The sequence below is a fragment of the Schistocerca nitens genome, chromosome 2, assembly GCF_023898315.1.
Source record: "Schistocerca nitens isolate TAMUIC-IGC-003100 chromosome 2, iqSchNite1.1, whole genome shotgun sequence".
In the NCBI taxonomy this organism is placed as follows: Eukaryota; Metazoa; Arthropoda; class Insecta; order Orthoptera; family Acrididae; genus Schistocerca; species Schistocerca nitens.
The window spans coordinates 836012026-836038968 of NC_064615.1; the positions used below are offsets into that span (position 1 = coordinate 836012026).

The 26943-nt window shown below is 38.7% G+C and overlaps 1 protein-coding gene across 1 annotated transcript in view; it reads right to left on the reverse strand.

Annotated features, from left to right (window-relative positions):
• The window catches only part of LOC126235376 (uncharacterized protein C18orf63-like), a 165470-nt gene that overhangs the window by 133315 nt on the left and 5212 nt on the right, over positions 1 to 26943 (reverse strand). Inside the window, exon 2 of the mRNA XM_049944099.1 lies at positions 5833 to 5968. Within this exon, the coding sequence (XP_049800056.1) occupies positions 5833 to 5968 (136 nt within the window). The remainder of the gene's footprint in view (positions 1 to 5832; positions 5969 to 26943) is intronic.

Consider the following 26943-nt stretch of genomic DNA (forward strand, 5'->3'; position numbering starts at 1 on the left):
TAACTATTGTGTGAATAAACATTACAAGATGGTAGATCTGTAAGAGACTTTGAGAAGGTTGTCATGTAACTAAATCTACCTGTTGTGATAGAAGCCTTCAGTAGCTGCACAGCTTGCTGGTTCACAATCTAAAAATGATGATGTAGACTCTATCCTTAAAATGAATAGTGAGAAGTGTCTTTTTAAATTCAAAATTGGACGTTCATCAATCTTTAATCGCATCCTTAACATCCTACTTACAGACTCTACTAAAGTTTACACACAGGCAGTTAGTAAACATCAGGTAGTTAGGACAGACATATGTGGAGCTTAATAGTTCTTATTTTGTAAAAAATTAGAATTGCGCACAGTACAGATGAAGTGATCACACTTTGCTTCACATGCAATTAACTAGAAAAGTCACAGAACTGTTACTACAGCCACAAATATTACTTAACTGAATGATAACATGCACAGTTTGATATCTACTGTTCACAACTATAAAACATGGTCTCTCCGCCTGAATGAATGGAGAGGCAACACAAACAGTTCCCCAAGCTGGGCTAAAATGTGGAGCAGCTAGCCTGAAGTTATGCTAGAGAAAGACTAATAGCAGAATGACCAAAATGATGTGAGACTGAGAGTAGGATGAGGACAGACTGACTGTAGAACAAAAGCATACTGACTGAAGTGATGCAAGCTATGGCCTTCTAAAGACTCGCTCCAGGGTATTACTGAACTTTGTTAATTTATAAGTTTACAAATTCTAAAGGTTAGAAAGTTCATCTTTTATCGATTATTGATTTTGTCATTATATTTTGTTTGTATATTATTTCTCATGAGCAGCTTTTATTAAAATACGCAGTACTAATTTATGTTGGAAATCCTGAGATCCATCTTGTATGTTAAAGTTTAGTTACCGAAAATTTACGAATTTTTAATTAGAGACTATTGCTCATTAATATTGGTGCCAACTGTGATTCAGAAAAATCTGGCAAACAAAAGCATAGCAACAGATATGGTAATTTACATCTAGATGGCTTTAATTAGCACTGAATGTTTGGACCAGGTGAAATCTTTAATTAATAATGTCTTTTAAACTCATCAAGGTAGCATTAATGAAAATATGTTACTGAAAAGTGGAGGAATGGCTCTTTAATTTTGAAGTTATACTTCCTTCTAAATTTATCTATTAGCACATAGTCCTATGGCTAAATGTACAAACTTTGTATAATTGCAATAACTTTTCATGGCCGTCATTTCTGATGAAACTAAAATTAACTCACTGTAAAGAGGACAACTAACTGAGTGATTTGAATATTTCAAGTTTTGCGTGGGGCATTTGGTTCCACAATTTTGATAATTTGTACAATATGAGCAATGTAGGAACCTTAACACCAGAATTTTGAAAAGAAGATTAGTGAAAATCTTAATACATGAAACAGGAGCGCATGCAAAGTAGGATGGTGAATGCCATCCTGCTTTGTCACAAGGTGATGAATCAACTGCCACTTTCTGTAATGCAGATTTCATTGCCAGAAGTATTAGAGAAGCAAATTGAAGAGGAATCCTTATTTAAACAGACTGAATGGACAGCAGAGGATGAGCATGATGTGCCCATGCTGGGAGAGAGAATAAGAAAGAGATGGGAAAAGGGAGTCCACGTATCGCATAAGGTTAACGATGTTGCCTTATCTAAGAATCACAAGAGAAGTATGAACAGTGAGAAGCTAATAAGTAAGTTCTATCACTTATATGAAGGACCTTTTGTAATAATCAGAATGTCTCATCTGAAAACAGCAGTATTAGCTGACCAAACAGTGGGAAGGGAGAAATAGAAGACTTCAGACATTTGGTTGAAGAAAATAGGATATTGGAAGCTTTCATAGGGGTGATGATGGACAGGGTGTCAGTGTTGATTATTTGACTTAAGGGGAGGTTTACTATCTTTTGGTGCAAAAAATTGATTTTTTTAAATTTGCTTGTTTGATCAATAAAAGTGTTTAGAATCCACCCCTGAAACGGTTTTTCCGAATATGGAACGGAAATGTTTGTTATTCGCAATTGAACAAAAAAATGCACCTTCCTGAAATCGACCTTTTTCATGCACCAGTTTTTTTCTTTCGAAGGACAAGTTATTGTACCAGTGCTTGGGAGGAAATACACAAAATTCAAATGAAAGTTTGAACGTGTGTGTTTGGAAGTTAGCCCCCAAGCATTTGCATTCTGGTGCACAGACTGTGGAGATTGCGAGTTTCCTGGCAGTGAGCAGCTTCAACAAAGGGTATTCAGCAATTCTGAAGACCATAACAATGACGGACATCATCCTGGGACTCTATTCGACACAGTTCGCCAAGCATTTGGACGACCACCGGATTCAAGCGACCGAAAACCGCTTGTCACCGGCCACAGGAGTGGCTCTGGAGCAGTGCAGGATGGCCCAGATCGAGCAAAACACCCTCTATGAGGAAGAGGAAGGACTAGTTTATGGACCCAGAATAACAGGTTGAACGTAAGCTGCATAATATTGCATTTATATGTAGTCAAAACTTCAAATGCATTTTTTTCGAAATGGCTTTTTTTTAATGCGCGGTATGGTAACTTCAAATCTACTGAACTGATTGGCAAGATTCTTTGTTTCTGGTGAAGCTAACTAAATTGTCTAGGAGTTGTACCACTTTTATTAAACGATGAAAAAACCCTATTTTTTTCCAAATGGCCACTATTTTGTTTCCTATGGTCCAAATAACTTAAGCACGGTAAAACTCCTAAAGAATGTTATATACTTCGCTGATGTCAACTAAATTTTGATTTCAGATGAGCCGGCTGACCTGTGACATACTGCGTGTGGAGGTCTACATCGAAATTTTGTTTCGTTCCGACGGCACTTCCACCTTTGCTCTTCATCATTTCCGGTCAAAAAATTCCAGTTTGTAGAGGAAATAGCAATAAACATTTTGACCAAATTTGACATTTATATCTGTAACACATACCGAGAAAAAAAATCTCAAAGAACATGCTTTTTTCAGGCCAAAGACAGTAAACCTCCCCTTAAGAGGGGAACTAGATGATCATGTTCTGGGTATTAGTCCAAGAAATATATGATTTAGGTGAATTGTGGGAGTGCCAACTCAGTATGGCCTGTACAGCAAGTTCAGCGATGAGTACGACTGTTAATTAAGTGAGGACGGTAAAGCACTCCCCTCACAGCAGATGTCTTCTCTTCCCGTTATGAATGGAAGGCAAGAAGGGTATTTTTGGGGGCAATCCTGGATCTTGTGGTTCAGAGAGACTGTAAGATTAATGGTGTCACTCCGGCCATCCTCTACGAGAGCCAGGTTTGTTATTAGGTTACCAAGTTCCTGAGTGTAGTCCTAACTTTTGATGTGAAACAATATGGCAAATAACGGAAATCTAAAGCACTACAATTATTATAAGTTTATGATTATGGGGTAAAGTATTTCTGCTCCTTTCAAGAAGTTAAAAATGTCCATAATGAATTTTCAGAGCCTTCTAGAGGAAAGTAACTGTAAATGAAATAAATATCTTAAGATTTGGACATGAATAACTGCCCAGAAAGTGGGAATTCATGTTATCACAGACATACTAAATGGATTAATTAGGGTTACTTTGTTTAAAACAATTACAGGAATTCTGATAATGTGTGCAGCACTTGGTAACTTGTGAAGTGACTAGACCTAGAGTACTATTATTCGATAATGGTGACCCACTGGATGTTCCGTATCTACATTTATTTAAACTAGTGCAACAATATGTTGTATTTGCATGTATAGCAAACTGTACTAGACAGAGTAACTAACAGTTTTAGAGTAAAAGGTAGTAACAGCCGAGTAGCTTCCGTACTCAGAGCAGCTCTGTAGGGAAGTTTTTAGTTGTAATGGTGGGTAACATGTCAGTTAGAAGCTACGTTTTGCCCTTCAAAAGTACAAGGGACCATATAATTATAAGGATATCATAACTCATTTTAAGTAGATGCAACTTAAGAGAACAAGGAGGTTAACAGCACTCGTCATTACAAAGTGATGATGGAAAGAATCTGATAACTGGATTGATGAAAAGCAAGTGACACTCACACACACACACACACACACACACACACACACAATGAGACTAGCTGACTATGTAAAATAGAGAATTTAGTTTAGGAATGATTTGTAAACTGTGCATGTAGAATTTCCAAAATGTATACTGGATTATTATGAATCAGTGTACAGTAAGAAATAACAGATGGTTCTGTTGCAGTAAGTAGTTTAAGAAACTGGAAGTATTATGAACACTGACATGATTACTCAGTTATAGGGGTGGCAGATGTATGGATACAGAACAATTTTATAGTTTTGGGATGGATAGGTAGAATGCTTGTACCCTCAACATTTTAAATAATTGAGCAATTATGCTCAGTGATATGTAGGATTTGTTAGAATGAATTACTTATGCCTTTAACACTATTCTCCATTTGGTTTGTGAATTCTTTTACTTTTAAGATGCTCCAGCGAGATCTTGTGGCAACATGAAACTGCCATCCGACCAGTTTACATCACTGCAAGTATATATCTTGGAGTCTGCTGCCCCATGCACTGTGCCACGGTGTCCCTCCTGCAGTAAGTTCCATGGTAGTGTGCTTCCCAAGAATGAAGAGCTTCTCTGAGATGATGTGAGACACACAAGAAGTGAGAGTTATTAATAAAAGACTTCAAATAGTAAGCATGTAATTGGACAACTGTAAAAGGCTATGTTAAATCTGGATAGCCAATTAACACATTTGTTGCTTGTGATACACATATTCCTCTGTACTTACTCCAATAGTGACTGATTAGTTAGTACGAGGGAAGATTGATTTCAGAGTGAGGTTCCAATAAAAGAATTTCAATCTCCTGGTCAAAAATGTCAATAGGAACTGTGGCAATCTGTTGTTACAATTAAAGAGCTTGGAAGTCTGCAAAGGAAGTGTGGCAGTCCATCAAGCACCCCAACCATGCTCAAAAGAAGAAAAACCAATGCCCTGAATGTTCTGCAGATATAAGGCTGGATGGAATAGCCCAATACCCCGCAAAAAAGGAATATTACAATCCCCCTAGGTGGAGGGATACAAACTATGAAACAAGAAACAGTTTGCCAAGAGTGTATGGAGTTCTTCCACAGTAACTAACGTGAATAATTTCTTGTTGGCTGAATTTAACCTTTATTTATAACCTTTCTTGGTTTCTTTATGTCTTGTACCATGGTTATGTTCATTTTACTTGATTGGCACCATGTACACAAATATGGCCATTTCTTATGTCCACAGTTGAAGATTAAAATTGCTACCTTTATACCAAAAATATATTTTTACTGACTTCCTAATATCTGAGATACTTATAAAATAATTGTGTGAACTGAAATTATTAAAAAATTCATCGCTGAAGGGGTTAAAAAACTCAGAATCTTTGGTGGATTTTCTTAACTGAGAAATCTGACTTTTAGATTCCATGTAACACATGAGTAGGGTGTAATAACAAAATGCATATGTACTTGTAAATTAAGTGGTGGTTCAGCTCTCCTACAATGCCAACAATTCTGATGTACTGATCAGATTAACAAATACTTTTAAGTACATATATAACAATGAAGATTGAAGGTCATACATGTTGCAGCAATAAAAACCATGTCCAATTGAGGGAACATAAGATCAAAGTAGAACACTGAAACAGGAGCAGCTGACAAAAGCTGCCAATAATACAGTGCCCATCTAAATAAAAGACAGACTACACAAGTAAGTTAGACAATTCTGTCAGTGCTATGGTGTCAAGTATGAGCAACGTGAATGATTAATAGAAAAGAGCTTTAGCTTACAATTAATCCAAACTTCTGTAGGTGAATATCAAGTCTGCCTGCTGCTTTATTTCCTTTGGTTGTAATAACATAAATCCAGCCTTGTGAACCAAGTACAGGAGAGGCAATTATTTCAGGTACTGAAAATATAAGTTGCCTGAAAGAATATATAAATTAAATAAAGTAACTAATAAAGGCATACTGGTATTGGCAATTATGTATGAATCATATAATGTCAACAGTGAATAATTCAAAACAACATACTGCATAACAAAGAACAGGATAAATACTTTCCCAGAGTTACTCACATTTCTTATTTCGTTACATTATTGTGTTGCAAAAATTCTTCATTTAGGGATCTCTGTTAATAGAAAGCTGTGTGTCTCGAAGAGAGGGGAATCTTATTTTCAGGTACAAAAGGATATAACTGATAAAATTTTATGAATATGATCACATTTTCTGTGTACAACCTCCAACACAATAGGTCAAAAGGCATACTTTTCCTTACTTATGAGCTTTGTGCATGCTATTCTGTAGAAAGATGGTGTGGTGAGCACATCAAACTTTGTTTTCAGTGAAACATGAAGCAGGATTATTGTGCAGTAATTTTAAAAGCAGTAAGTACACAGACATACACCTTCACACATGATCTGACAGACATATGTGAAAAGGAACAATCATATATGCAGCTTCCAAATGCAAAAAAATATTTTTTGCTGTTGACAGATGTATAATAAAGAGAGGATCCTTTGTACTAGGCAGAATAAAGGGAACCACATTGCAGCTAGTCTGTGGAAAGAAGAGCATTTAGTACATATGGTAAAGGAAGAACCTCAGACAAGAATATGTCAAATACAGTATGGAACTCATAGATTTTTGTTACGCACTCCCTCAAGGAAACAATTTACCATCCATATCATATGTACAGCACCATCAAAATCTGGTGCCTGCTGACTATCAAAAACATGAACTTCTGGAGATGCATACAACAAGCATGTATTGATAATTACCGACTCCAGAAAAAGTCCAATTAACTAAAATGTAACCACTTTCCCATGGGACATATGGACGCACAACACTCACATCTGATCAATGAGAATCCTGCATGCCCTTTTAGAAGAAAACCATAAAGAACAATTGCCAGTAAATATCTGGAGCTGTATTATTTGTAACATCCACTAACCTTGATTTTTCAGCATAGATTGTCTAACATTACTACAGGATAAATTACCAAAACTGCAGGAGACATCTAGTTTGCTACATGACTGAATATGTAGTTCATACAAGATAATATTCCTGCACTACTTTTGGCAACAACTGAGTTCTTAGGGGTGGACCTGTGTCATGGCCTCCAATCTCCAGACCTAAATCCATCAGATTATTTTTATGGAGCTACTTTGAAGTGCTGTGAATGAGACAGAAGTAGTAGGTGCTGCTAAACTGCATGGAAGGATACATGAAGCATTTGTGTTAGTTCACAAATGTACGAAGGTATTTCAGTGTGTGGCTACATCCTTTATAGGAAGAGTGAAAACTGTCATCAACCAGGAGGGAAAGGGCCTGAATGGTTCTTATGAAAGTTTATTTCATCAAAGGCTTACCATTCTAGTAGTAACATTTATGAGTGTACTTTTGTTTCTTGTTGTCAAAAATGTTGGTAATTCGTTGTTTTAATGCATGACTGACATGTAATGTTGCAAGAAAATGATGAACTATACTTCTGTAATACAGTTTAATTTTCTGTAACTGATGTCAAGTAAGACTATACAGAAAGTATGGCTATTTATTATGAAGGATAACAGTATTTGTCTCCTTCCATTTATTTATTTGAATTTACTGCCAGCAGATGTAGCGATGTGCTATGGAAAACTCATGTGCTGTGTACTGTCAACATGAACAAAGATTCTCACAGAAAAAAGGAAAGATTTAGAAATTGTACAAATCATTTATAAAATAGTATCATGAGTAACTCAAGATGGTAGTACCATCTTAGGTAAAATTTTCATATAACAAAAATAAATTAAACAAAAAAATGTCTACTCTTTTGTAAATGAATTGTTAAGTGATGACATAGTAAATCACATTACCTAACTTGTAAAATTATGGTTAATGTTGCTTCATTGTTGAGATTATTAGGTACTGAACATATGATAGAACAAGGGTGGTGAAGGAAATTGACTTTGTCCATTTCAAAGGAGCCATACCAAAATTCACTTTATCTGATTTGGGCAGAAAACCTAAATCTGCATGGCCAGATTCGGATTTGAATGTCACTCACTATGTTTACATGTGATACATCTTCTGAAAGATGAAAACTGCATCGCGGAAACTGTTCTACCTGTCGTGTTTTCATGTTAAGGTCTGAAACAGATTTGCTAGCCCAGTTACATATGGCACCTGGAAAACAGCTGTTACAGTTCATGATTTAGTCAGCACAATCCTTTCAATAAGACAAAATGTGGACAGCTTCAGTCTAGTATTTCTGCTTATCCTTCACTATACAAAAAGCCAATCTGTCCATATCAGCCAAAAATCTTTAAAAACAAGATGAAACCTGACAGCCCAGGCACGTTTAAAAACCATTAGCATCTACATGGAAGCAAAAATTGATTGCGTGACTGGAAAACCAGCAACCAGAAGTGAATTTCCAGAATCGATTTTGAAGTGACCATCCAGAAGCAGTATTGGGAAATTGGTCTATAAGTCTGGTTTTGGGAGCCCCATGTAAACGGAGTGACTATCCCTGACTGTAAGCCTAGTGTCTTAAACTTGTACCATCTTGTTGAGTACATATCTTGGATGGCTATGAAGCTCAGGACTAATTCCAGAAAACAATGAGGATGTTAAATAGGAAACACCAAACGACTCTAGTAAAAGTTTGAAAAATATTAGCAGGAGTGAAGTTTACTGTTCTGACCACAAGAACATACAAATACTAACACACATGTAACTCTTTTACATCTACAATATTTGTACAAGAAGACACTTGCCACGGAGTGGCTGCACTACTGGTCTGATAAACATAGGCCAGATGTCAACATATGACAGAGAGTGACGTTGGCTGGGTCCAACTCTATAAGCCATTGGCGGGCTGGCAGAGTGCACCATGGGGAGGCTGCACGCGCATCCAAGAGTGATACCCTCTACCAGTGCTAGTGTCTTCTGTCTTTTGTGGTGCACCATACAACTGCGCACTCGGATCACGGGTATGGAATCTACACGGATCACTAAGCCCCTCTACTGTTCGGGGTGGAGCATTGCTGTTTCCCCGGGTATGGTGCGATGGCTGCGATGTGGAGACAGCATCACCCATGTACATGGATGTCCTGGCGGTGAGAGAAACTACTAGTAGCTGAAGATCTTAGAATATGTGCAAAAGTGGCCGGTGCATGGAGTGTACTGATGCAACCCTGCCTGAGGATGAGACAACAGTATTGGTGATGGACAGTCCAAGTTCGGACCCTGGTGACAGCTGGCGGTGGTGTTGAAAGTGGAGGCAACTTTGGCACATGCCAAGCCCATGCAGAAGGCATAAAACCAGCAAGGGGCATGTCCACTGGCTGAAGGGGCACTGGAGCTGTTTCTTGAGGCTGTGAAGTCACCGGCTCATCAAGCACAGGCACTGATGCAGGATGAAGATGAGGTTGGAACACCAGCAGATAGGTGGCACCTAGCGATTGGGGCACTGGTGAAGGTTGTTGTGTGGCCAGCACATGGGGAGAGGGTGCTATCCGGAATCACAGCTGATTTCGATGATGCTGGATCTCCAGTCTCCAGTCCAGAGGGGGTAGAATGGTGGCTGTTCTGATGCACAATGACTGCCAGTAACCAGTGGGGCACTGACCAAAACCATGCAACTAGACTGCCATCGCTGGCAGGTAACTTCGTACAGTTGGACACAATGGTGGGTGAGGTCCCAGATGGAGGAGGTGGAGCAGTGTCCGCGGCTTGTGCCTGTGAAGGAGCTTGTCAGGGCTACAAGAACCAATAGGAGTCACCCCGTAGGCTGTGAGAAAAAAACTGTAATGCCTCCTCTGCATGGAAGTCTTGCAGATATTTTTTCATCTGAGTGTTAAACATGTGAACTATGCACTCAGGCTCCCCCTTAGATTGGGGGAGAAAGGGAGGGGATCAAACATGGCAAATGCCTAACCACACACAGAAACCATGAAATGTCTAAGACAGGAACTGATGTCTGTTGTCAGAAACTAGAGTAACCAGGAGAAATTTCAAAGAAAAAATTTCCAAGGGAGCGTCAATAGCGACTCTGGTAGTGGCTGAGGAGCACCGGACCACATATGGAAAACGAGAAAACATGTCAATGACAAACAGCCAAAACACATCCAGAAATGGACCCACAAAATCCACATGGATGTGTTCCCAGGGCTGGGTTCCTGGAGGCCGTGGAGAGGATGAAGCCTTGATTAGCACACTGGGGACATGCAGCAGCCAAATGCTCCAGCTCTCAGTCAATGCCAGGCCAGTAAACATGTCCGCGAGCCTGTAGCAGGTCCATAATCATCCTGACAAGACTTGCCAGGGGTTGGATGCCCTGCCATGATATGGTGTGCACCTGTTACTCAAGAGAGGGTTGGAAAAAATTGGTCTTCTGCGGACTAAAATGCAGACCCAAGGCCTGGAGTTTTTGGAAAAGGACCCAGAGATTGTGCAAGTACTGCTTGTAGTATGTCCAGTAATGACAATGTCATTCAGGTAGTTGAAAAGCAAATGTGACCTGTTCCAAATAGTGATGAAAAATTGTGGGGCACTCGCCACACCAGACAACTGTTGGTATTGATACAGGCCGGAAGGTTTATTAAGTACCATGATATGCTTGTACTCCTTGTCTAAGGTTAACTGGCAATATGCTTTGGAAAGATCAAGTTTGGAGAAGAACTGACACCCTGCTAAGGATGTGAGCAACTCGTCTGGGCCTGACTTTGGATGTGTGTAGACTACAGGCTATGAATTCACGGTGGCCTTAAAATAGCTGCAAAATCACAGTTTACCAGAGGTTTTCCTCACCATGAAAAGGGGTGTGACCCATTCATTAGAGAAAATGGGAACTACAGCCATGAGAGATTCAGCCAGTCTTGGCTTGAGAGAGCACAGCTATAGGAATGCGCCAAGCAAGAAAAAATTTTAGGATGAGCCGACTGCTTCAAGATTATGTGAGGTTGAAAGTCTGCAGCACACCCTAGGCCTTCTACAAAGATATCCTGAAATTTTAAGCACATTCCAATAACTGACAGAGGACTTGGTCAGATACCAACTTTATGGAGTCCGTGACTGAAAAGCTAATGAGTTGAAAGGCATCAAACCCAGAAAGGTTTGCTGAACTAGCATCGTGGATGACAATATAGGTAACAGGCTGAATCACTAACAAATAAGTAACAATAGACAAGAAGTGCCAAAACCAAGGGAATTTGCTGCATACCACATCCCTGTAAGTGCCTGTTTACTGGCAACAGTGGTGGAGAGCCAAGTTCTGAATACGTTTGGGCATTAAGCAGGGGAACTGCCACCCGGTGTCTACCTGCTGGTGCAGCTGTTGTGAGAGAACCATAATGCTGATAAACAGCTTGTTGGAATCCTGACCGGGAACTGGTCCTCTATATGACACTTGCTGGATATCTGTATCCATGTTCTCTGATGCTGCGTTCTATGCATTTGAGCTGCACACTATTGCACTGTGGCTTTTCTTTCAACACTTATGACATGTCGTCCAACTCTGGGGACACTTTGATCTATGAAGTTGAGAGTAGCAAGATGTACACAATGGCAACAGGAATCAGTGGCTGTAACGCTCTTTATGAGCTGTGCAGAAGCCGCCAGATCAGCCGGTTAACACCGTCATGACATCGTCCTCCCTGGATGCAGCCGAGTCTCCCAGTACCTCATTGCACCATGCTTCCAGCTGCTGAACAACAGCTTGCGAAACCTCATATGTGTGGGCAATGGGGAAATCCTCTTTGAGGCAGGGGTTTTCTAATTGGAAGGCTTCCTTATTCGAGGCAAGGTGATTGATAACATCGCGAACCATGATGTCTGCATACAGCTCTTTTCACTTGGCCGCGACAAAATGGCACTTGCGACTGAGGTTGTGGAGGGTTGCAGCCCAGGCACAATAAGACTGATGGAGCTGTTTCTTGCATTGGTAGAATTCAACACTAGCAGCCATGATGTGCACATGGTAGCGATAACAGGAACACAATAGTGAGCATAAATTGTCAAACAACAATGAGGAATGTTCCTGTAACAGGGCCAACTAGTGCAGCACCTGATACAAGGCATGAGAAATCAATGACAGAAACAGTGCACAACATACCTCCACATCTGTAATGTGGAAGGCAAGAAAATGGTGGTGTTTGTATGATTCCCAATCTCCTGCCACCTTGTCAAATGGCAGGAACATAGGAAGATACACAGCCGAAGACAAAGGAGGAGAGAGAAACACTTGCTTGGCCTGTTGCATGACCATAAGAAGTTCCATTTCTCATTGCATCAATGTTTTAAGCAGAGACTCCATTTCACAACAAGAGGCGAAAAGCAACCACACAATGAGGCATATGAAAAAATGACCCTACTAGTCGCAAATGTGTTCTGACCACAAGAACATGCAGATAATAACAAACACAAGATTTTACTATGCCTAGAATACTTGTATGAAGAGACTCTTCTCAGGGAGTGACTCCACTACTAGCCTGATAAACAGAGATCAAATGTCAACATACGAGTGACAGTGAGGCTGGCCAGGCCCAATTCTATAAGTCGTCAGCTGGCCGGTAGAGTGCACGGCGGAGAGGCTGCACGCACATCCAAGAGGGCACTCTCTGCTGGTGCTAGCATCTTCTGACTTCTGTAGTGCGCCATACAACTGTGCATCCAGATAGTGAGTGTGGAATCTACAAGTGTCACTGCATTTACAACAAACATAATGCATGAACCAGTTTCAATATATTTCCTAGGACCACTGAACACATTTTTGAATTTTTTTTTAAATATTACAAGTAGTACCAGCAATTTGTAAAAAGATAAAGGAAAGAACTGTTCAGTACAGGTATCAGACTATCTAAAAAAAAGGGGAACATCTACAAAACAGCAAAATGAGCAATGATAATTTTTATAGCATAAATAGAATCGGTACAAGAGCATATTCAGAATAAAAACATCTCTTGTGAAACAGACAGTTCAGATGATAAAGTAAAATCAGTTCAAAAATTTGAAGACAGAAGGACAGACAAAGAAGTCACAAAAATTACATTATTCTTTATGAATGAAAACCACACAACACTGGTGTAATATTCTACAATATTTATTGTTTATTTCACAAACTGGTTTTTGGCTGTTAATGGTGTAACAGCCAACAACCAGTTTGTGAAATAAATAATAAATATTGTAGAATATTATACTAGTGTTGTGTGTGTTATTATTCATAATGTATAAAAATTCTACCAAGAACAGACAGAACAGTCAATCAATGTGATGTCTTTCCTATTAACCTTCTGCATACCAAGTGGGGTACTGTGGGACCACAACATGACTAGTTCATTCTTTATAGCTGCTTGAATTAGTTTATATTTTTCAGACTATGTGATATTGTTAAACTATCCCCATTAAACACTACCATTGTTGTAATTTTAAAGTAAATTTATCTATACAAAAAATAATAAGGAAATGTTTATTTGATTCCTTTGGAACCTTGCTTGGGATTCTGTGTGACAAGAATACACACATGTATTGTAGAAAGTTATACTGGTGCAAGTGTGAAATGAATGTTTTAAATTTTATTGTAATGTTGTGTGTAATAAGTTTCAGTCAAATACTTTTCTCTGTTATTTGTTTTCTTCAGTTCTGACACTATGGCATATTTTGTTATGAAACGTACATGTTGAAAATGCTAAAGTTACAGAATAAATATGATTTACACAATTAATGAGATCTAGAAGAAGTAATGCAAATAACAGAAGTAGAATTAGAACCAGGGCATAGTGACGTGGAGTCTCTGTGTTCAGAAACAGAAGAAAATGTGGAAGATGTTTGAAAATGTTATAGAAAAAAAGCAACTGATGAGATTCAGATCTTGGACGGACCTATAAATACAAGAAAAATGGAATGATATGACAATCAAGGTATAAAAAACCAAGTAGGTATCAGAAACAGGTTATATATTTTTTCTTAATCTAGCAGTCTCATAATGACTACCAGGAGCCTGTCTTCAGTTGTGGACTCTTTCATGTTGTTCATCACACCTAAAATAGCAGACAAAGCTGTAAAATACACAAACAAAACAGCAGAGACAGTTTATAATTTACTGAATGTAACTCACTCTACTAACAAATGTAAGTTGATCCCTACAAGTACAACAGAAATGTCAGGTTTCACAGGGCTCCTTATAAGTGTGGAGGCACTAAAAGCGAAAACACAGCCACTTTCTATTTTATGATCCACAGACCCCATGTACAAAAGGAAAATATTCCCAGCTTTATTTTCGAGAAATCTGACAGAAGTGGAGCAAGATTAATCAGCTTTCATTAGGAAGTGTACTTAGTTCAGAGTCTTTCCCAAGAATGGGGGAGGGGGGGGGCAGGGAGGGGGGCAAGAGGAGTGGGGACAATGGATTTCCCTTAATCCTCTGTTAGGTTAATTTCAGATTGATCCTACTAATAACTACCAACAGTGGAAGAGTGACCCTTAATGTCAACACAATAAAAACACATAAAACATTGACACAGTCAAATTTCAGCTTAATGACATCACTGTAAAGCTGGAAAGAAACAAAGAATAACATAGAAATTGCTCAAACAAAACATGAACAGTTACCATGGAAATCTCTGTAAGATATTCCCGTATAAAGGTCTTTATTGAGCTGTCACCTGACATATTAAACAATGAAATAAAACTGTATTTTATTACTGACTCCTACTAATAATTATTTGATCACTTTGAGTCAATGTTCACTGCAAACATGTTCTTAGACTTCTGATGTAATAATATAACAAGTCGTAATGGATAAACTGCAACTACTTAATATCTTAGTAAGACTTGTATCACAGCAACTTTTCCCTGTTATTTAGACTGTGTCTCTTGACGCCTCTAAAGGGATTATCAGTAAATAGCACTATACTGATTGTCAATACAGGGTACTGAATTAAGTTACCACTGTGGCCTTCATATATTATTATTGTGTAGGCCTATCCTGACTTGCCCCAGATCCTGGTAAATAGGACTTTATCGACTGTTAATACAGGGTGCAGAATTTCACCACGGTTTCGATTTATTAATATGTGGGCGTGTCCTAACTTGCTCCAGATGCCTGAAGCACCCCCCGCCCACGCAAGACGTAACAATTTATGCACGTCGCTAATTTGTCTAAGCCGTAAGACATGACCCACCATATTCATTCAGCGGATAGCGGTACATCGACGGCTTCTTTTCAACCAACACTCCATTATGGGCTGCTACTGTAGAGCAGTTGTTAGCTTCGCATGTCTGTCACCCACACCGCAACTGATAAATCACAGTGGCAAAGAAGTAGAATGCTTAAAGCCTTTTAATTGAGTAACTCGATGCTAAATAAAATTTTAATGACACACGCGATCTATCCTATCGATTAAACTAATAAATTAATTTCGTGTTTACTGACATCCATGTTCTATCGGAAATGTATACAGGCATCAGCTACAAGGCACACCATCTGCGCTTAAGGACGTCTCTACACAAATTGTTCAATAATGTGTACTTCGTAACCGTCCTCTGAACAGATCTGGCGATGTTCGTTCTATATTGATGTCTTTTGATATCCAGTTTTCCGACTCTAGGATTATCGAGAAATCTGTTTATATAGTTTTAACAAAACTACCGACATTTATATCACTTATCAATGTTTGTACATGCTCACCTGCACTTCAGGATCTGCCACTGATAGTCAGATTTCGCGGAACTATCGCGCTTTTCCGAAACGTTGACCTTTGCAACTATGCAACAAAGGTCGCTAGGTTTCGGCACTGATGCAAAAACCACTACTCTGCTTCCATTTTCTTCTTCGGGCTTCATTGAAAGTGATTTGACAGGCATTTGAGGATATTTGTAGCAATGACGATCCAACGGTCCAAATGTTATTTGTCGAATGTTTCGTACTTCGCGCCTTCGCGGGTTACTTCTATTGGGCATAAAAAGAAGAATGACCAAAGACACTATGCGAAAGATACAAATATTTATGAACGAATGCACATCTCGAAGGTGCGATTGTAGACACGTAACTTCGAATAACTGTTAGCCTAAAAATTTCGCTATGCATACACATTCAGAACAATGCAACTGTTCTTTTATTATGTAAAACTACGAAGTGGAATATAAAGCAAATCTGAGCTCTTGGGGGGTCTCTCAATGAACCCGTATATGAAGTAACGTAAAGGTAACATCACTTACTTGTCTTCTATCACAACAGTATAAGAGATGCCATTTTATATCGTTGATAACTGTAGTTTTTGTTTGACAGTGCGACAGCCCAGGGAAATTAGCTCAAAGAAGGTCATGCTGGCCAATAAATATGCGAATGCTGGAAATAATTTTAATCGATATTAGGCATCTCGAATAAGAGTTAAATCCGTTTGCGATGGCTTCTGGCTTGTGTTAAACTTTTAAGGGTCCAAAAACTACGAAGTCTTTGGATTTTGTACAGTTTTTCGCTTGCAACTCAGAAACAATAAAGCCTACAGAAAATTCTTAAGACATCAAAACGAAAGAGCATAAAATTTCTTGTCGAATAAACTACTTAGAATCGGTTGAGCCGTTTAGCCAAAATCAATCGAAAAACGATCAGCAATTTTAGCCAACTTGGCCGATAATAAGTCTTCTCGTTCCAATGCCTTGTAACTCAGTGCCTACTTCATACAAAAATTTCATCATATTCTGCTAAATTCCTGCTAAGACTTTTGAACGACAAATCATATGCATTCGTCCAGATATTCAAATTCAAGGGCATTTTAGTTAGACACCTATCTACCTAGGTAGTTAGCATGCTTGGCTAGCTGCACAGTCTAACATGCTGCTTCCCAAGCGGGAAGGCATACCAGTCCCCAGCACGAATCTGCCCGGAGGATTTGTGTCGAGGTCCGGTGTGCCGGCCAGCTTGTGGATGGTTTTTAAGGTGGTTTTCCATCACAGGGAATGTGGGCTGGTTCCCCTTATTCTGCCTCAGTTACACTATGTTGGCGATTCCTGCACAAACAAGTTCTCCACGTATGCATATACCATCATTACTCTACCACGGGAACATTTAAGCTTACACTCGTCTGGTATGAGACGTTTCCAGGGCTCAGGCTGGACTGCTGTGTCCTGTTGTGGGATTGTGGACCACTGAGGGCTATGGCTGGACGAACCATCCATTGTTTCTAGGTCCGTGGTTCAATACACAATACCTAGGTAGTAAGCTCTAATTATTAATTTAAATTTTAAATTAGATAATTTACAGTGTTTTATATTAATTACTTGTGTTTGTGGTAATCATAAAAGGAGTATCTAATGTTACCTATTAATTTGTCTCCCTTTGTTGCTTTCAGAGAACCGGTTATGGAGAAAGAGAGCTGAATGACTGGCCATCTGGTGTATTATACAATGACATGTATGTAATTCATAGGCAAGTTTTCTTGATATGGTGGACATTACTTGTCTCATATGTGGTGATAAGGGTACGATAAAGGAAAAGGCACTGAATACCTTTGTTGATACCAGCAGAAGAAAAAGGCTATAGCGTCATTGACAACATTTCTACACAAAGGAGTTAAATGTTCTCAAGGCTGAAAGACAAGTAAAAAATCCAGAAAATGTCACAACAGATGAAATGAACAAGTTCGGCTTCAAGAAAGTGTTATTTGTTTTTAGAGGAACATTCCTGAAGAGACAGACAGTGTGCAGAAGTAAATGAACTTGGAGACAAAAAAAGAAAGCATAACAACTGTTGCTGCAGACAAAGAATATGAATGAGGTGAGGGTATTTTACAGAGGCTCAGCACTGGAACAGATGTAGTAGCAGCAGAAGGAAGGAACTACAGTTCCTGTCACATGCATTTCTTCCTCCATTCCTTCAACAGCTTTAAATTTTTGTGGCCAGCCTGAAGTTCAAATTAGTGAGTGTATTGACCTCATAATCAAGAGGATGGAAGAAAATGACTTGTGTCAGTTTACAGTAGAAGACATTCTCCAAACAAATGAAGGAGTTGTTCCCAGAAAGAGATATATACTTCTAAAGTTGTCTGGAATATTTAAAGATAATTGTGGCACCTAGAACCAAACAATTCAAAACCAGTAAAAAATGTGCTTCCAAAACACAGGCTACAGCATACAGAGAAATAATTGGTATCAGTCCAAGTAAACTCACATGAATGAGAAACATATGTTGGTGGTGAAAGCAGCTGCAGAAATTATACATGAGGACATGAAGTGAGAAATATATTCTCAAGGTAAGTATACCTTCCATGATATGTTTTTAAGTAGTGTGAATGAAGATGTCCCAGATTGTTTGACATGTATGTTGGACATTGCAACCATTCCTGCTATTAAAAGAAAGGAAGATGGAGATAGCAAGGACAGAACTCAGAAAAAACTCCAGGCCATTGCACATTCACTGATATCAGTGATCTGACCAAAATCATTCATATCTCTAATCCTGCTAGGGGTTGGAACTTTGTTATACAGGAAGTATGAATTGAGGCTCTGAGTGGATGTGCCTTCAGCCATGGGCTTCAGGAGTTCATATTGTGATGTGAGGAAATTCTTCAGCAGCCTCTTGAAATCATAATCGAGAACCCATTTATACAATTCATTTTTGGCAACCCAGACATAAACATGGATACAATTGACGAGAATGACACTTTTCATGCCATGGGGGCTATTCAGTGTTTTACCACCTATAGTCACTAGAATATAGCAGTATTCCCCTGGAGCATTTTGATAAACCTAGTGAAGGAGGTTTTGCTAGTGGAGTGGTGAAAGTAATACTGCGTAGATCTGCAGATGTGCTGTGTTAGTACAAGAATGGAAGGACGCAATCAATTTATCTGGGTGGAATGAGTTTATGAAGAGAACAACATTTAGCCAGCCTTTCCGGACCTCTTGCATATTGTGTCTTCCATTTATAAGCACATCGACCTTGGATGTTGATACCATCTATACAGATCTCAAAACAGCCACTAAAATATAAGGAGCAATGTCAAAAGTTCTGTTTTGTCACCTTGGACCAATTGCTCTACATAAATGCAAATTCAGTGGTTGTTTTGCATTGACCAGACAGTGAGCTGAGCTGTGTTATTGTGTGGCTTTGGATCTTCCATGTTTTGACATCATTCATGGTTGTCATTGTATTCATAATGGATGGCAGTGTTTAATAGTCCTATCCCCAAAGTCCAATTAATTTATAACTATTGAAATGGTTTAATTTTAACAGTAACATTTCTTCATCTGTACTATCAGATATATAAATGGATATCAATATGTGATGGGAAATGGCACTGTATAACAGAAGTCTCATTGTTGGTTGTTGCATAAACTAGAAGACAACAATATTACTCGTTTGCTATTTGAAAGAATTTTGTGTCTCACCTCGTCGTCTAATATACTTTGGGGTGCGATTATTCAAGAGGCTCAGGTTTTAAATGTTTTATTAAGGACATTAATTGTAGATAGTAAAGGATTGTGCTTTATTGTCAAGTTCAATGTATCGAACAAATCATATCTTTTTATAATCACTGATTTCGTAATAGGTGTTACTGCAATTCTTTTCTCCACTGTAGAGCTATAAAAATTGACTTTTATGTTTGACTCTGTGTTGACACTTATCACTCCATCTTACACGGAAATTAGTATAACACCTCTTTTTACAACTGTCTTGTCTCTATAACTCTTCAAGACTACTACTCAAAAATGGTTCAAATGGCTCTGAGCACTATGCGACTTAACTTCTGAGGTCATCAGTCGCCTAGAACTTAGAACTAATTAAACCTAACTAACCTAAGGACATCACACACATCCACGCCCGTGGCAGGATTCGAACCTGCGACCATAGCGGTCGCTCGGCTCCAAACTGTAGCGCCTAGAACCGTACGGCCACTTTGTCCGGCGACTACTACTCAAAGAATAAACAAAGATAGCACAACACAATGGTGCAAAGCCTCAAAGATGCATTCTTACAATAGTAATTTCAGTTTTTTCTCACATTTATGGAAAATTTTAACAGTTTTTATTTTTTAGGGATAGCGAAATGTTGAGATGGATTTTTCACAATGAAATATTTACAGGATAACTAGCCTTATCCCTGAGGCTTCGCCTGCGGATGTGTTTGATACAATACTGGCCATACCTCCTTCCAGTCTCTCTGTCTACCTCTTTCTCTGTCACTCTATCTACCTCATCCTCACGTATCTGTCTATATCCTCCTCCTCACTCACTCTATCTCTTCATCTCCTTCTCTTCCCTATCTCTATCTCTTCCTCCCTCTTCTCATTCTATCCCCTCATCAGTCCTCTCCCTATCTCCTTCTCTCTGTCTCTTTGACCATCTTCTCCTCTTTCTCTCTCTGTTTATCTCCTTTACCACCTCGCTGTGGTACCTACCTCCTCCTCCTCTGCATTCTTTGTCTGTCTTCTCCTCCCCCACTTTTTTTCCTTCTCCTCCTTCCATCTCTGTCCCTACCTACCTTCCCCCTTTTTCTATCCATCCCCTCCTGCCTCCCTCTCTCCCTATCAGGCTGATCCTATTCCAACACAACACACCTGTTATTCCTGGCAGCCTGCAAGTCAGAGGCTGGAAAACCGTTTCTTGCCCATTATGTAGAGGCTGCCCTGCTATGGGGTTGGTAAGGCAGGCTGACATTATTCCAACACAGCATTGAGGAGCCAATAATCCTATAAAATATGCCCACCATGTAGTCTGTATGTCAGGGTCTGGAAAAAACAGGTTTTTGCCCGTATTCTGCTCCAAATGGAACTAGGAGGTTATAAATGCTACAGTGCTGATATTCATGAGGCCTGCTGTTTGTGTGCTAAATTTGCTTGAAGTCGATCCAGGAGTTTGGGAGGAAAATTCGGATATACACACATACATTTTGCTTTACATATCATATAGATTAACGTTTTTAAAAGTCAAAGATAAAATGAATTTTCAAAATATTACAGAAAATATGAACAAGAAGGACATTTTAGGTAAATGTTTTTTTATACAATACATCATTCCCAAAGGTTTTGTTATTGAATATGAGATTTGCAGTTTTCGAAAAAACGTAGTTGAAAATTAGACTGACTCATAAATTTCGTCAATCAGAGTATGTACTGTAGTTAAATGCTGAAATGAGGTCCATGTGATACAGATCCATTACAAGTGTTTCTTTCATACCCACATCAACAAAAACCATGATGTCTGGACGCTGCTATTCAAGAGGTGTAAGAGGTGTATTTTGGCTCAGTTTGGTAAAATTATTCTGTGAACAATGAAGGAATCACAAAAGGAGCATGAAGCATTATTGTCTCTTCTTGATAACCTTGGAATTGATGAATTTGAGATGAATGACCCCAATGTGAAACGACTGATGAGAAAATTCAAAACACTGTTACAAACTTAGCGGTAAAAAGCCCAGTTGCTAAACGATGGGTGGAAAATTTTCGTCTGGGCTCAGTACTCAAACAGTTCATTGAATCTGAGGGAAGTGCGAACTGGCAGTTGAAACTATCAAGTATAAAGAATATGATGCCTTATTTTCATGTAAGTGGCCACTTTAACTATGACAAAGCTAGCCAATTATACTTGCAGGATATGCAGGAACCTGATAAAAGTCTCACATTTACCAAATGCAAGCAATCTGTAACCAAAGGATTTTTTTACCATCAGACAAATCTGAAAACACTGCTCAGGCGTATGGTCAGACATGACCATTGAACAAGTCCTCATGAGGGCTATATCCTTACGTGGGGGCTAGTCACAGGTTTAGGGGATTACACATGGAACTCTAAGTAAATGGATTACTGAAATGCCAACAGCAGTAGACACTCCACAATCAAAATGAGGAATTGTGTAGTGTATCACTTACTTCAACAGATCAACACATTTATACAACATTTCCTCAGATGAAGAGGACAACGCTGATGTGGTGAAATTCAGTAAATGGTTTGATTCTCATGATCCATGCCCTCAAGGAACATCCATTACATGCTGCAGTAGTGGAGAGTTGGGAGTGGGGGTGATGACATCAACTCCCAAGTGATTTATGAAAAAGTTAATTAGTTTGTTAGTTTCATGTTCCATGGATCATTTTGCATGATAAATCGTAATAGTGTGGAACGAGTCATTTTACATTCACAAATTACTTTGTAAATATGTCACATACTGAACATTTATAAGCTTTATATTTCAAAAAGAAGAAAAAGATATACAGATGTGAGTTAGTAATTCCTACCCACCACCTTTTAAACATTACAGCAATAGAAATTCGTCTACAGAATAGGAGGAGTTTTCGAGGTTAAACTTTTTCAGTTTGTTTTCAAATTTTGTGCTAAAGATAACATTAATGTGGAGTAATGAATGTAGATTTTACTTCTGTTATTGTAATTATATACAACATTGTTTCTTTTATACAGCTGTAGATTATTTACAACAAATGTGACGAGGGAATAAATATACTGTGAAGCAATAGTCACAATGCCCAACTCCTTAAACAGATGTATATGAGATGATCCTGGTTGAGCACCACATATTATTCTTACAACACGTTTTTAAACTATGAAGACTTTCTTCCTTAAAGCTGAGTTATCCCACAACAATATTCCAAATGACATATTGGACGAAAATATGCAAAACATGTCAACTTACTGATTTGTCTCTCCCCAAGATTTCCAATGATTCTAACTGCAAAAATGACTGAATTCAGTTGTTTTAGGAGTTTCAATATATGCCTTTTACAATGTAAATTGTCATCAATGTTGACACTCAATGATTCTGAAGTTGTTTGTTATTTCCTTGTCATGTGCTACATTTATCATTGGTGTATTACCCGTAGATGTGCAGAACTGAATATGTTATCCCTTTGTAAAATTGAGGGTGAGACTATTTGCAGAACACCAGTTAATGATACTTTTAAGACCATTGTTTGCCATTTCGTCTGTTACTGTATGCATGCTTGGACCGAAATAGTCTAGAGTCTACTGGAAAAAGAACTAATTCTGCTTGTAGTACATTAAACAGAAGATCGTTTACATATATGAAGAACAATAGTGGATGTAAAATTGACCGTTGGGAAGTCCAATATGTGATTTCTCACTGGGCAGGATAACGCGCCTGGACCATATAGGTTGAATTACGAAGTACAATTTTCGTTAGAAAGTTAGTTACATATTTCATGGATCATTTAGCTCGATAGATCATAATGATATGGAACGAGTCATTTTACATTTGTATCACAAATTTGTACATACAGGGTGACAATTATTGAACTATATGCAAAAAAACATAAATTAGTTACAAACTACGACATGCACACTTCATTCAACATGTAAGCGTCAACACAGATATTCGGATTTAGGATACGATGTGTTCGATATGCCTGCCATCATTGGCGGCCATGTGGCGCAGACGAATAGCGAAATTCTCCATGACCTGCTGAAGTGTCGGAACATCGATGCTATCTGTGACCTACTGAATAACTGTTTTCAGCTCAGCAATGGTTTTCGGGTTATTGCTGTACATCTTGTCTTTAATATAGACCTACAGAAAGGATTACATCCACTATTGTTCTTCATATATGTAAACGATCTTCTGTTTAATGTACTACAAGCAGAATTAGTTCTTTTTCCAGTAGACTCTAGACTATTTCGGTCCAAGCATGCATACAGTAACAGACGAAATGGCAAACAATGGTCTTAAAAGTATCATTAACTGGTGTTCTGCAAATAGTCTCACCCTCAATTTTACAAAGGGATAACATATTCAGTTCTGCACATCTACGGGTAATACACCAATGATAAATGTAGCACATGACAAGGAAATAACAAACAACTTCAGAATCATTGAGTGTCAACATTGATGACAATTTACATTGTAAAAGGCATATATTGAAACTCCTAAAACAACTGAATTCAGTCATTTTTGCAGTTAGAATCATTGGAAATCTTGGGGAGAGACAAATCAGTAAGTTGACATGTTTTGCATATTTTCGTTCAATATGTCATTTGGAATATTGTTGTGGGATAACTCAGCTTTAAGGAAGAAAGTCTTCATAGTTTAAAAACGTGTTGTAAGAATAATATGTGGTGACTTCAGGAGAGGGGACGGTATTGGCTGTAAGGGGACGACAGTACCGTCTTAGTAGTGCACGGCAACTGGCATGTGAGCTCGCAGTATCCATTGGACGTTTTGTATCGATGTAAAGGTGCGCAGGAGACTTCGGCAGAGTGGCCTTTATTGTCGGAGACTTGCTGTGCATCTACCTCTGGACGGTCGAACAATGGGTCAATATTGTTTTCACAGATGAGTCCTGATTTAGTCTGGAGAGTGATTCTCGATGGATTCGCATGTGGAGAGAAGTGGAACACGATTTTGGGACCCAATCACTGTGGAAAGAGACCAAGATCGAGGAGGATCCCTAATGGTGTGTGCAGGGATTATGTTTACCACTCGAACCCCTTTCCATGAATTGTACGGGTGAATCAGCAAGGTTTAACTGATTTCAGGTATCGTGATGAGATCCTGGGACCTCATTTGCGGCCGTTGCGAGATGCTATGGGCCCAGACTTTCTATTGATGGACGATAATGCTCGACCTCATAGAGCACGAGTGGTTGATGTTTTCTTGGAAACGGAAGATATTGCACACATATTGCGACCTGCTCGCTCTCCCGATCTAAATCCCATACAGCATGTCTGGGATGCACTAGGGAGACGGCTTGCATCACGTCAGCAAACACCAACCACTCTCCAAGACTTTCGAGCAGCTCTGCAGGAAGAGTGGGCATTATTGCCTCAACATGAGATTGATGACATCATTCACAGCATATCCTGTCGCTGCTAGATCTGTATAGGTGCCAGAGGTGGTCACACCTCATACTGAGAACATTAACCAGTTGTCAGAAGGTGAGTGCAAATCCTTTAAGTTGGAAAGAAAACGAAGAACATTTTTGTCTACCGTTATGCATGTTGTAGTCGTTTACTTTCTGTATTCGTTGCATTGTTTCTTTTTTACCATCATCTGTTCATACTGTTTTGTACAAAAATAAATGCAACGGTGGAAAATTTCAGTTTGTTGCTTTAATTTTGGACGCAAGTGTATTTTCTCAACACGTAAGTTGCATGTATTCTAGATAGAGATCTTTCGTCAGAGTGATAATAATAATAATAATAATAATAATAATAATAATAATAATAACAATAATAAACCCCGTGGGGGCCCGAGAAAAGAATAGGCCTCTGGTATGTTCTGCCAGTCGCAAAAGGCGATGAGAAGAACAAACCACTAATAGGGCTAACCCCTCTTTTAGTGTGATTAGTTGTTTCAGGACAGAACTAATGAAGCCTCGGACAAGCGCTGTCATAGTCGGGGACGACGCTTGAACCCTATGCCCATCCACAATGGTAACGACACTGCTAGCCACACGGAAAATGATTTAAATGCAAATAGAGGTGTTTTGCAGGATATGCTTCCTGCAACCCCTCTAGAAGGAAATCAAAGACAGAGGATGAGATGGTCAGATGAAGTTAACTGACACCTCATGTTCTGTTATTACCAAGAAACAAACTTAGGAACCAACACAACTGGATACAGATCACAAGTATACACAACATTTATTACCAGATAACCAGAATTAAAATTTTTAACAGAACAACGACTAGCTGATCAGATCCATGTAATAATAAAAAATAACAGGATACCCCAGTCAGCATTAGAAAACATCAAACAACAAGTACAACAAATACTGGAAAAAAATAATGTGTAATCAGAAGAAGAAGAAAATACAGTAATGGACTCAAACATCCCAGAGCAAACAAACAAAGAACAACACGCATCAATTAAACAATCAGAGGAAAACGAAATCTTAAGACAGCCACCAGAACAAGCACAAATAGAACACGAAGTGACACACATGTTAGATATAGAAGAAGAATTTCATCTGACATATATAGAATACAAAGACACAAATGCAGACATTAGACCATTCTTGCATAGACCACCAAATAACCCACAAGTCGAAACAACAATAACAACTATCAACACAATCATACACAACAAATTAAATGAAAATACAACTATGGAAGTGTTACAACTACTGGTTTATATAGGAGCACTCACTACACTAAATATACACACTAGGCAGAGATCAGAACCAACCAACACACAGAAGAAACCCTCAAAACCAGCATGGCAACACAGGCTACAGATCAGAATAGAAAAACTGAGAAAAGACACCGGACAGCTAACACAATTTATAAGAAATGAAATATCAGACAAGAAACGAAAAAGGTTAGGTAAAATCTCACAAGAAGCGATAGAGCAATTAGATAAAAAGAAGCAGATATTACAAGCATTGGCCAAACGACTTAGAAGATACAAAAAAAGTGAAAATAGAAGGAAACAAAACCAAACATTCAACACAAATCAAAGAAACTTTACCAGACAATAGATAACACACACATTAAAATAGACAATCCACCAAACATAACAGACATGGAACACTCCTGGAGCAATATATGGTCAAACCCGGTACAACATAACAGACATGCACGGCGGATACAAGCAGCAACAGACACATACAAGATGATACCACAAATGCCTGAAGTGATAATTCTGCAACATGAAGTCACCCGAGCATTAATTCTACGCAAATTTGGAAAGCCCCTGGAAAAGATAAATAGCAAATTTCTGGCTAAAGAAGTTCACCTCAATTCATTCACATCTAACTAAATTATTTAACAGTTACATTGCAGACCCATACACAGTCCCTGATACACTTACACAAGGAATAACTTATCTGAAACCTAAAAATCAAGCAGACACAGCAAATTCAGCAAAATATCGCCCCATAACATGCCTACCAACAATATACAATATATTAACTTCAGTCATTACACAGAAATTAATGACACAGACGACACA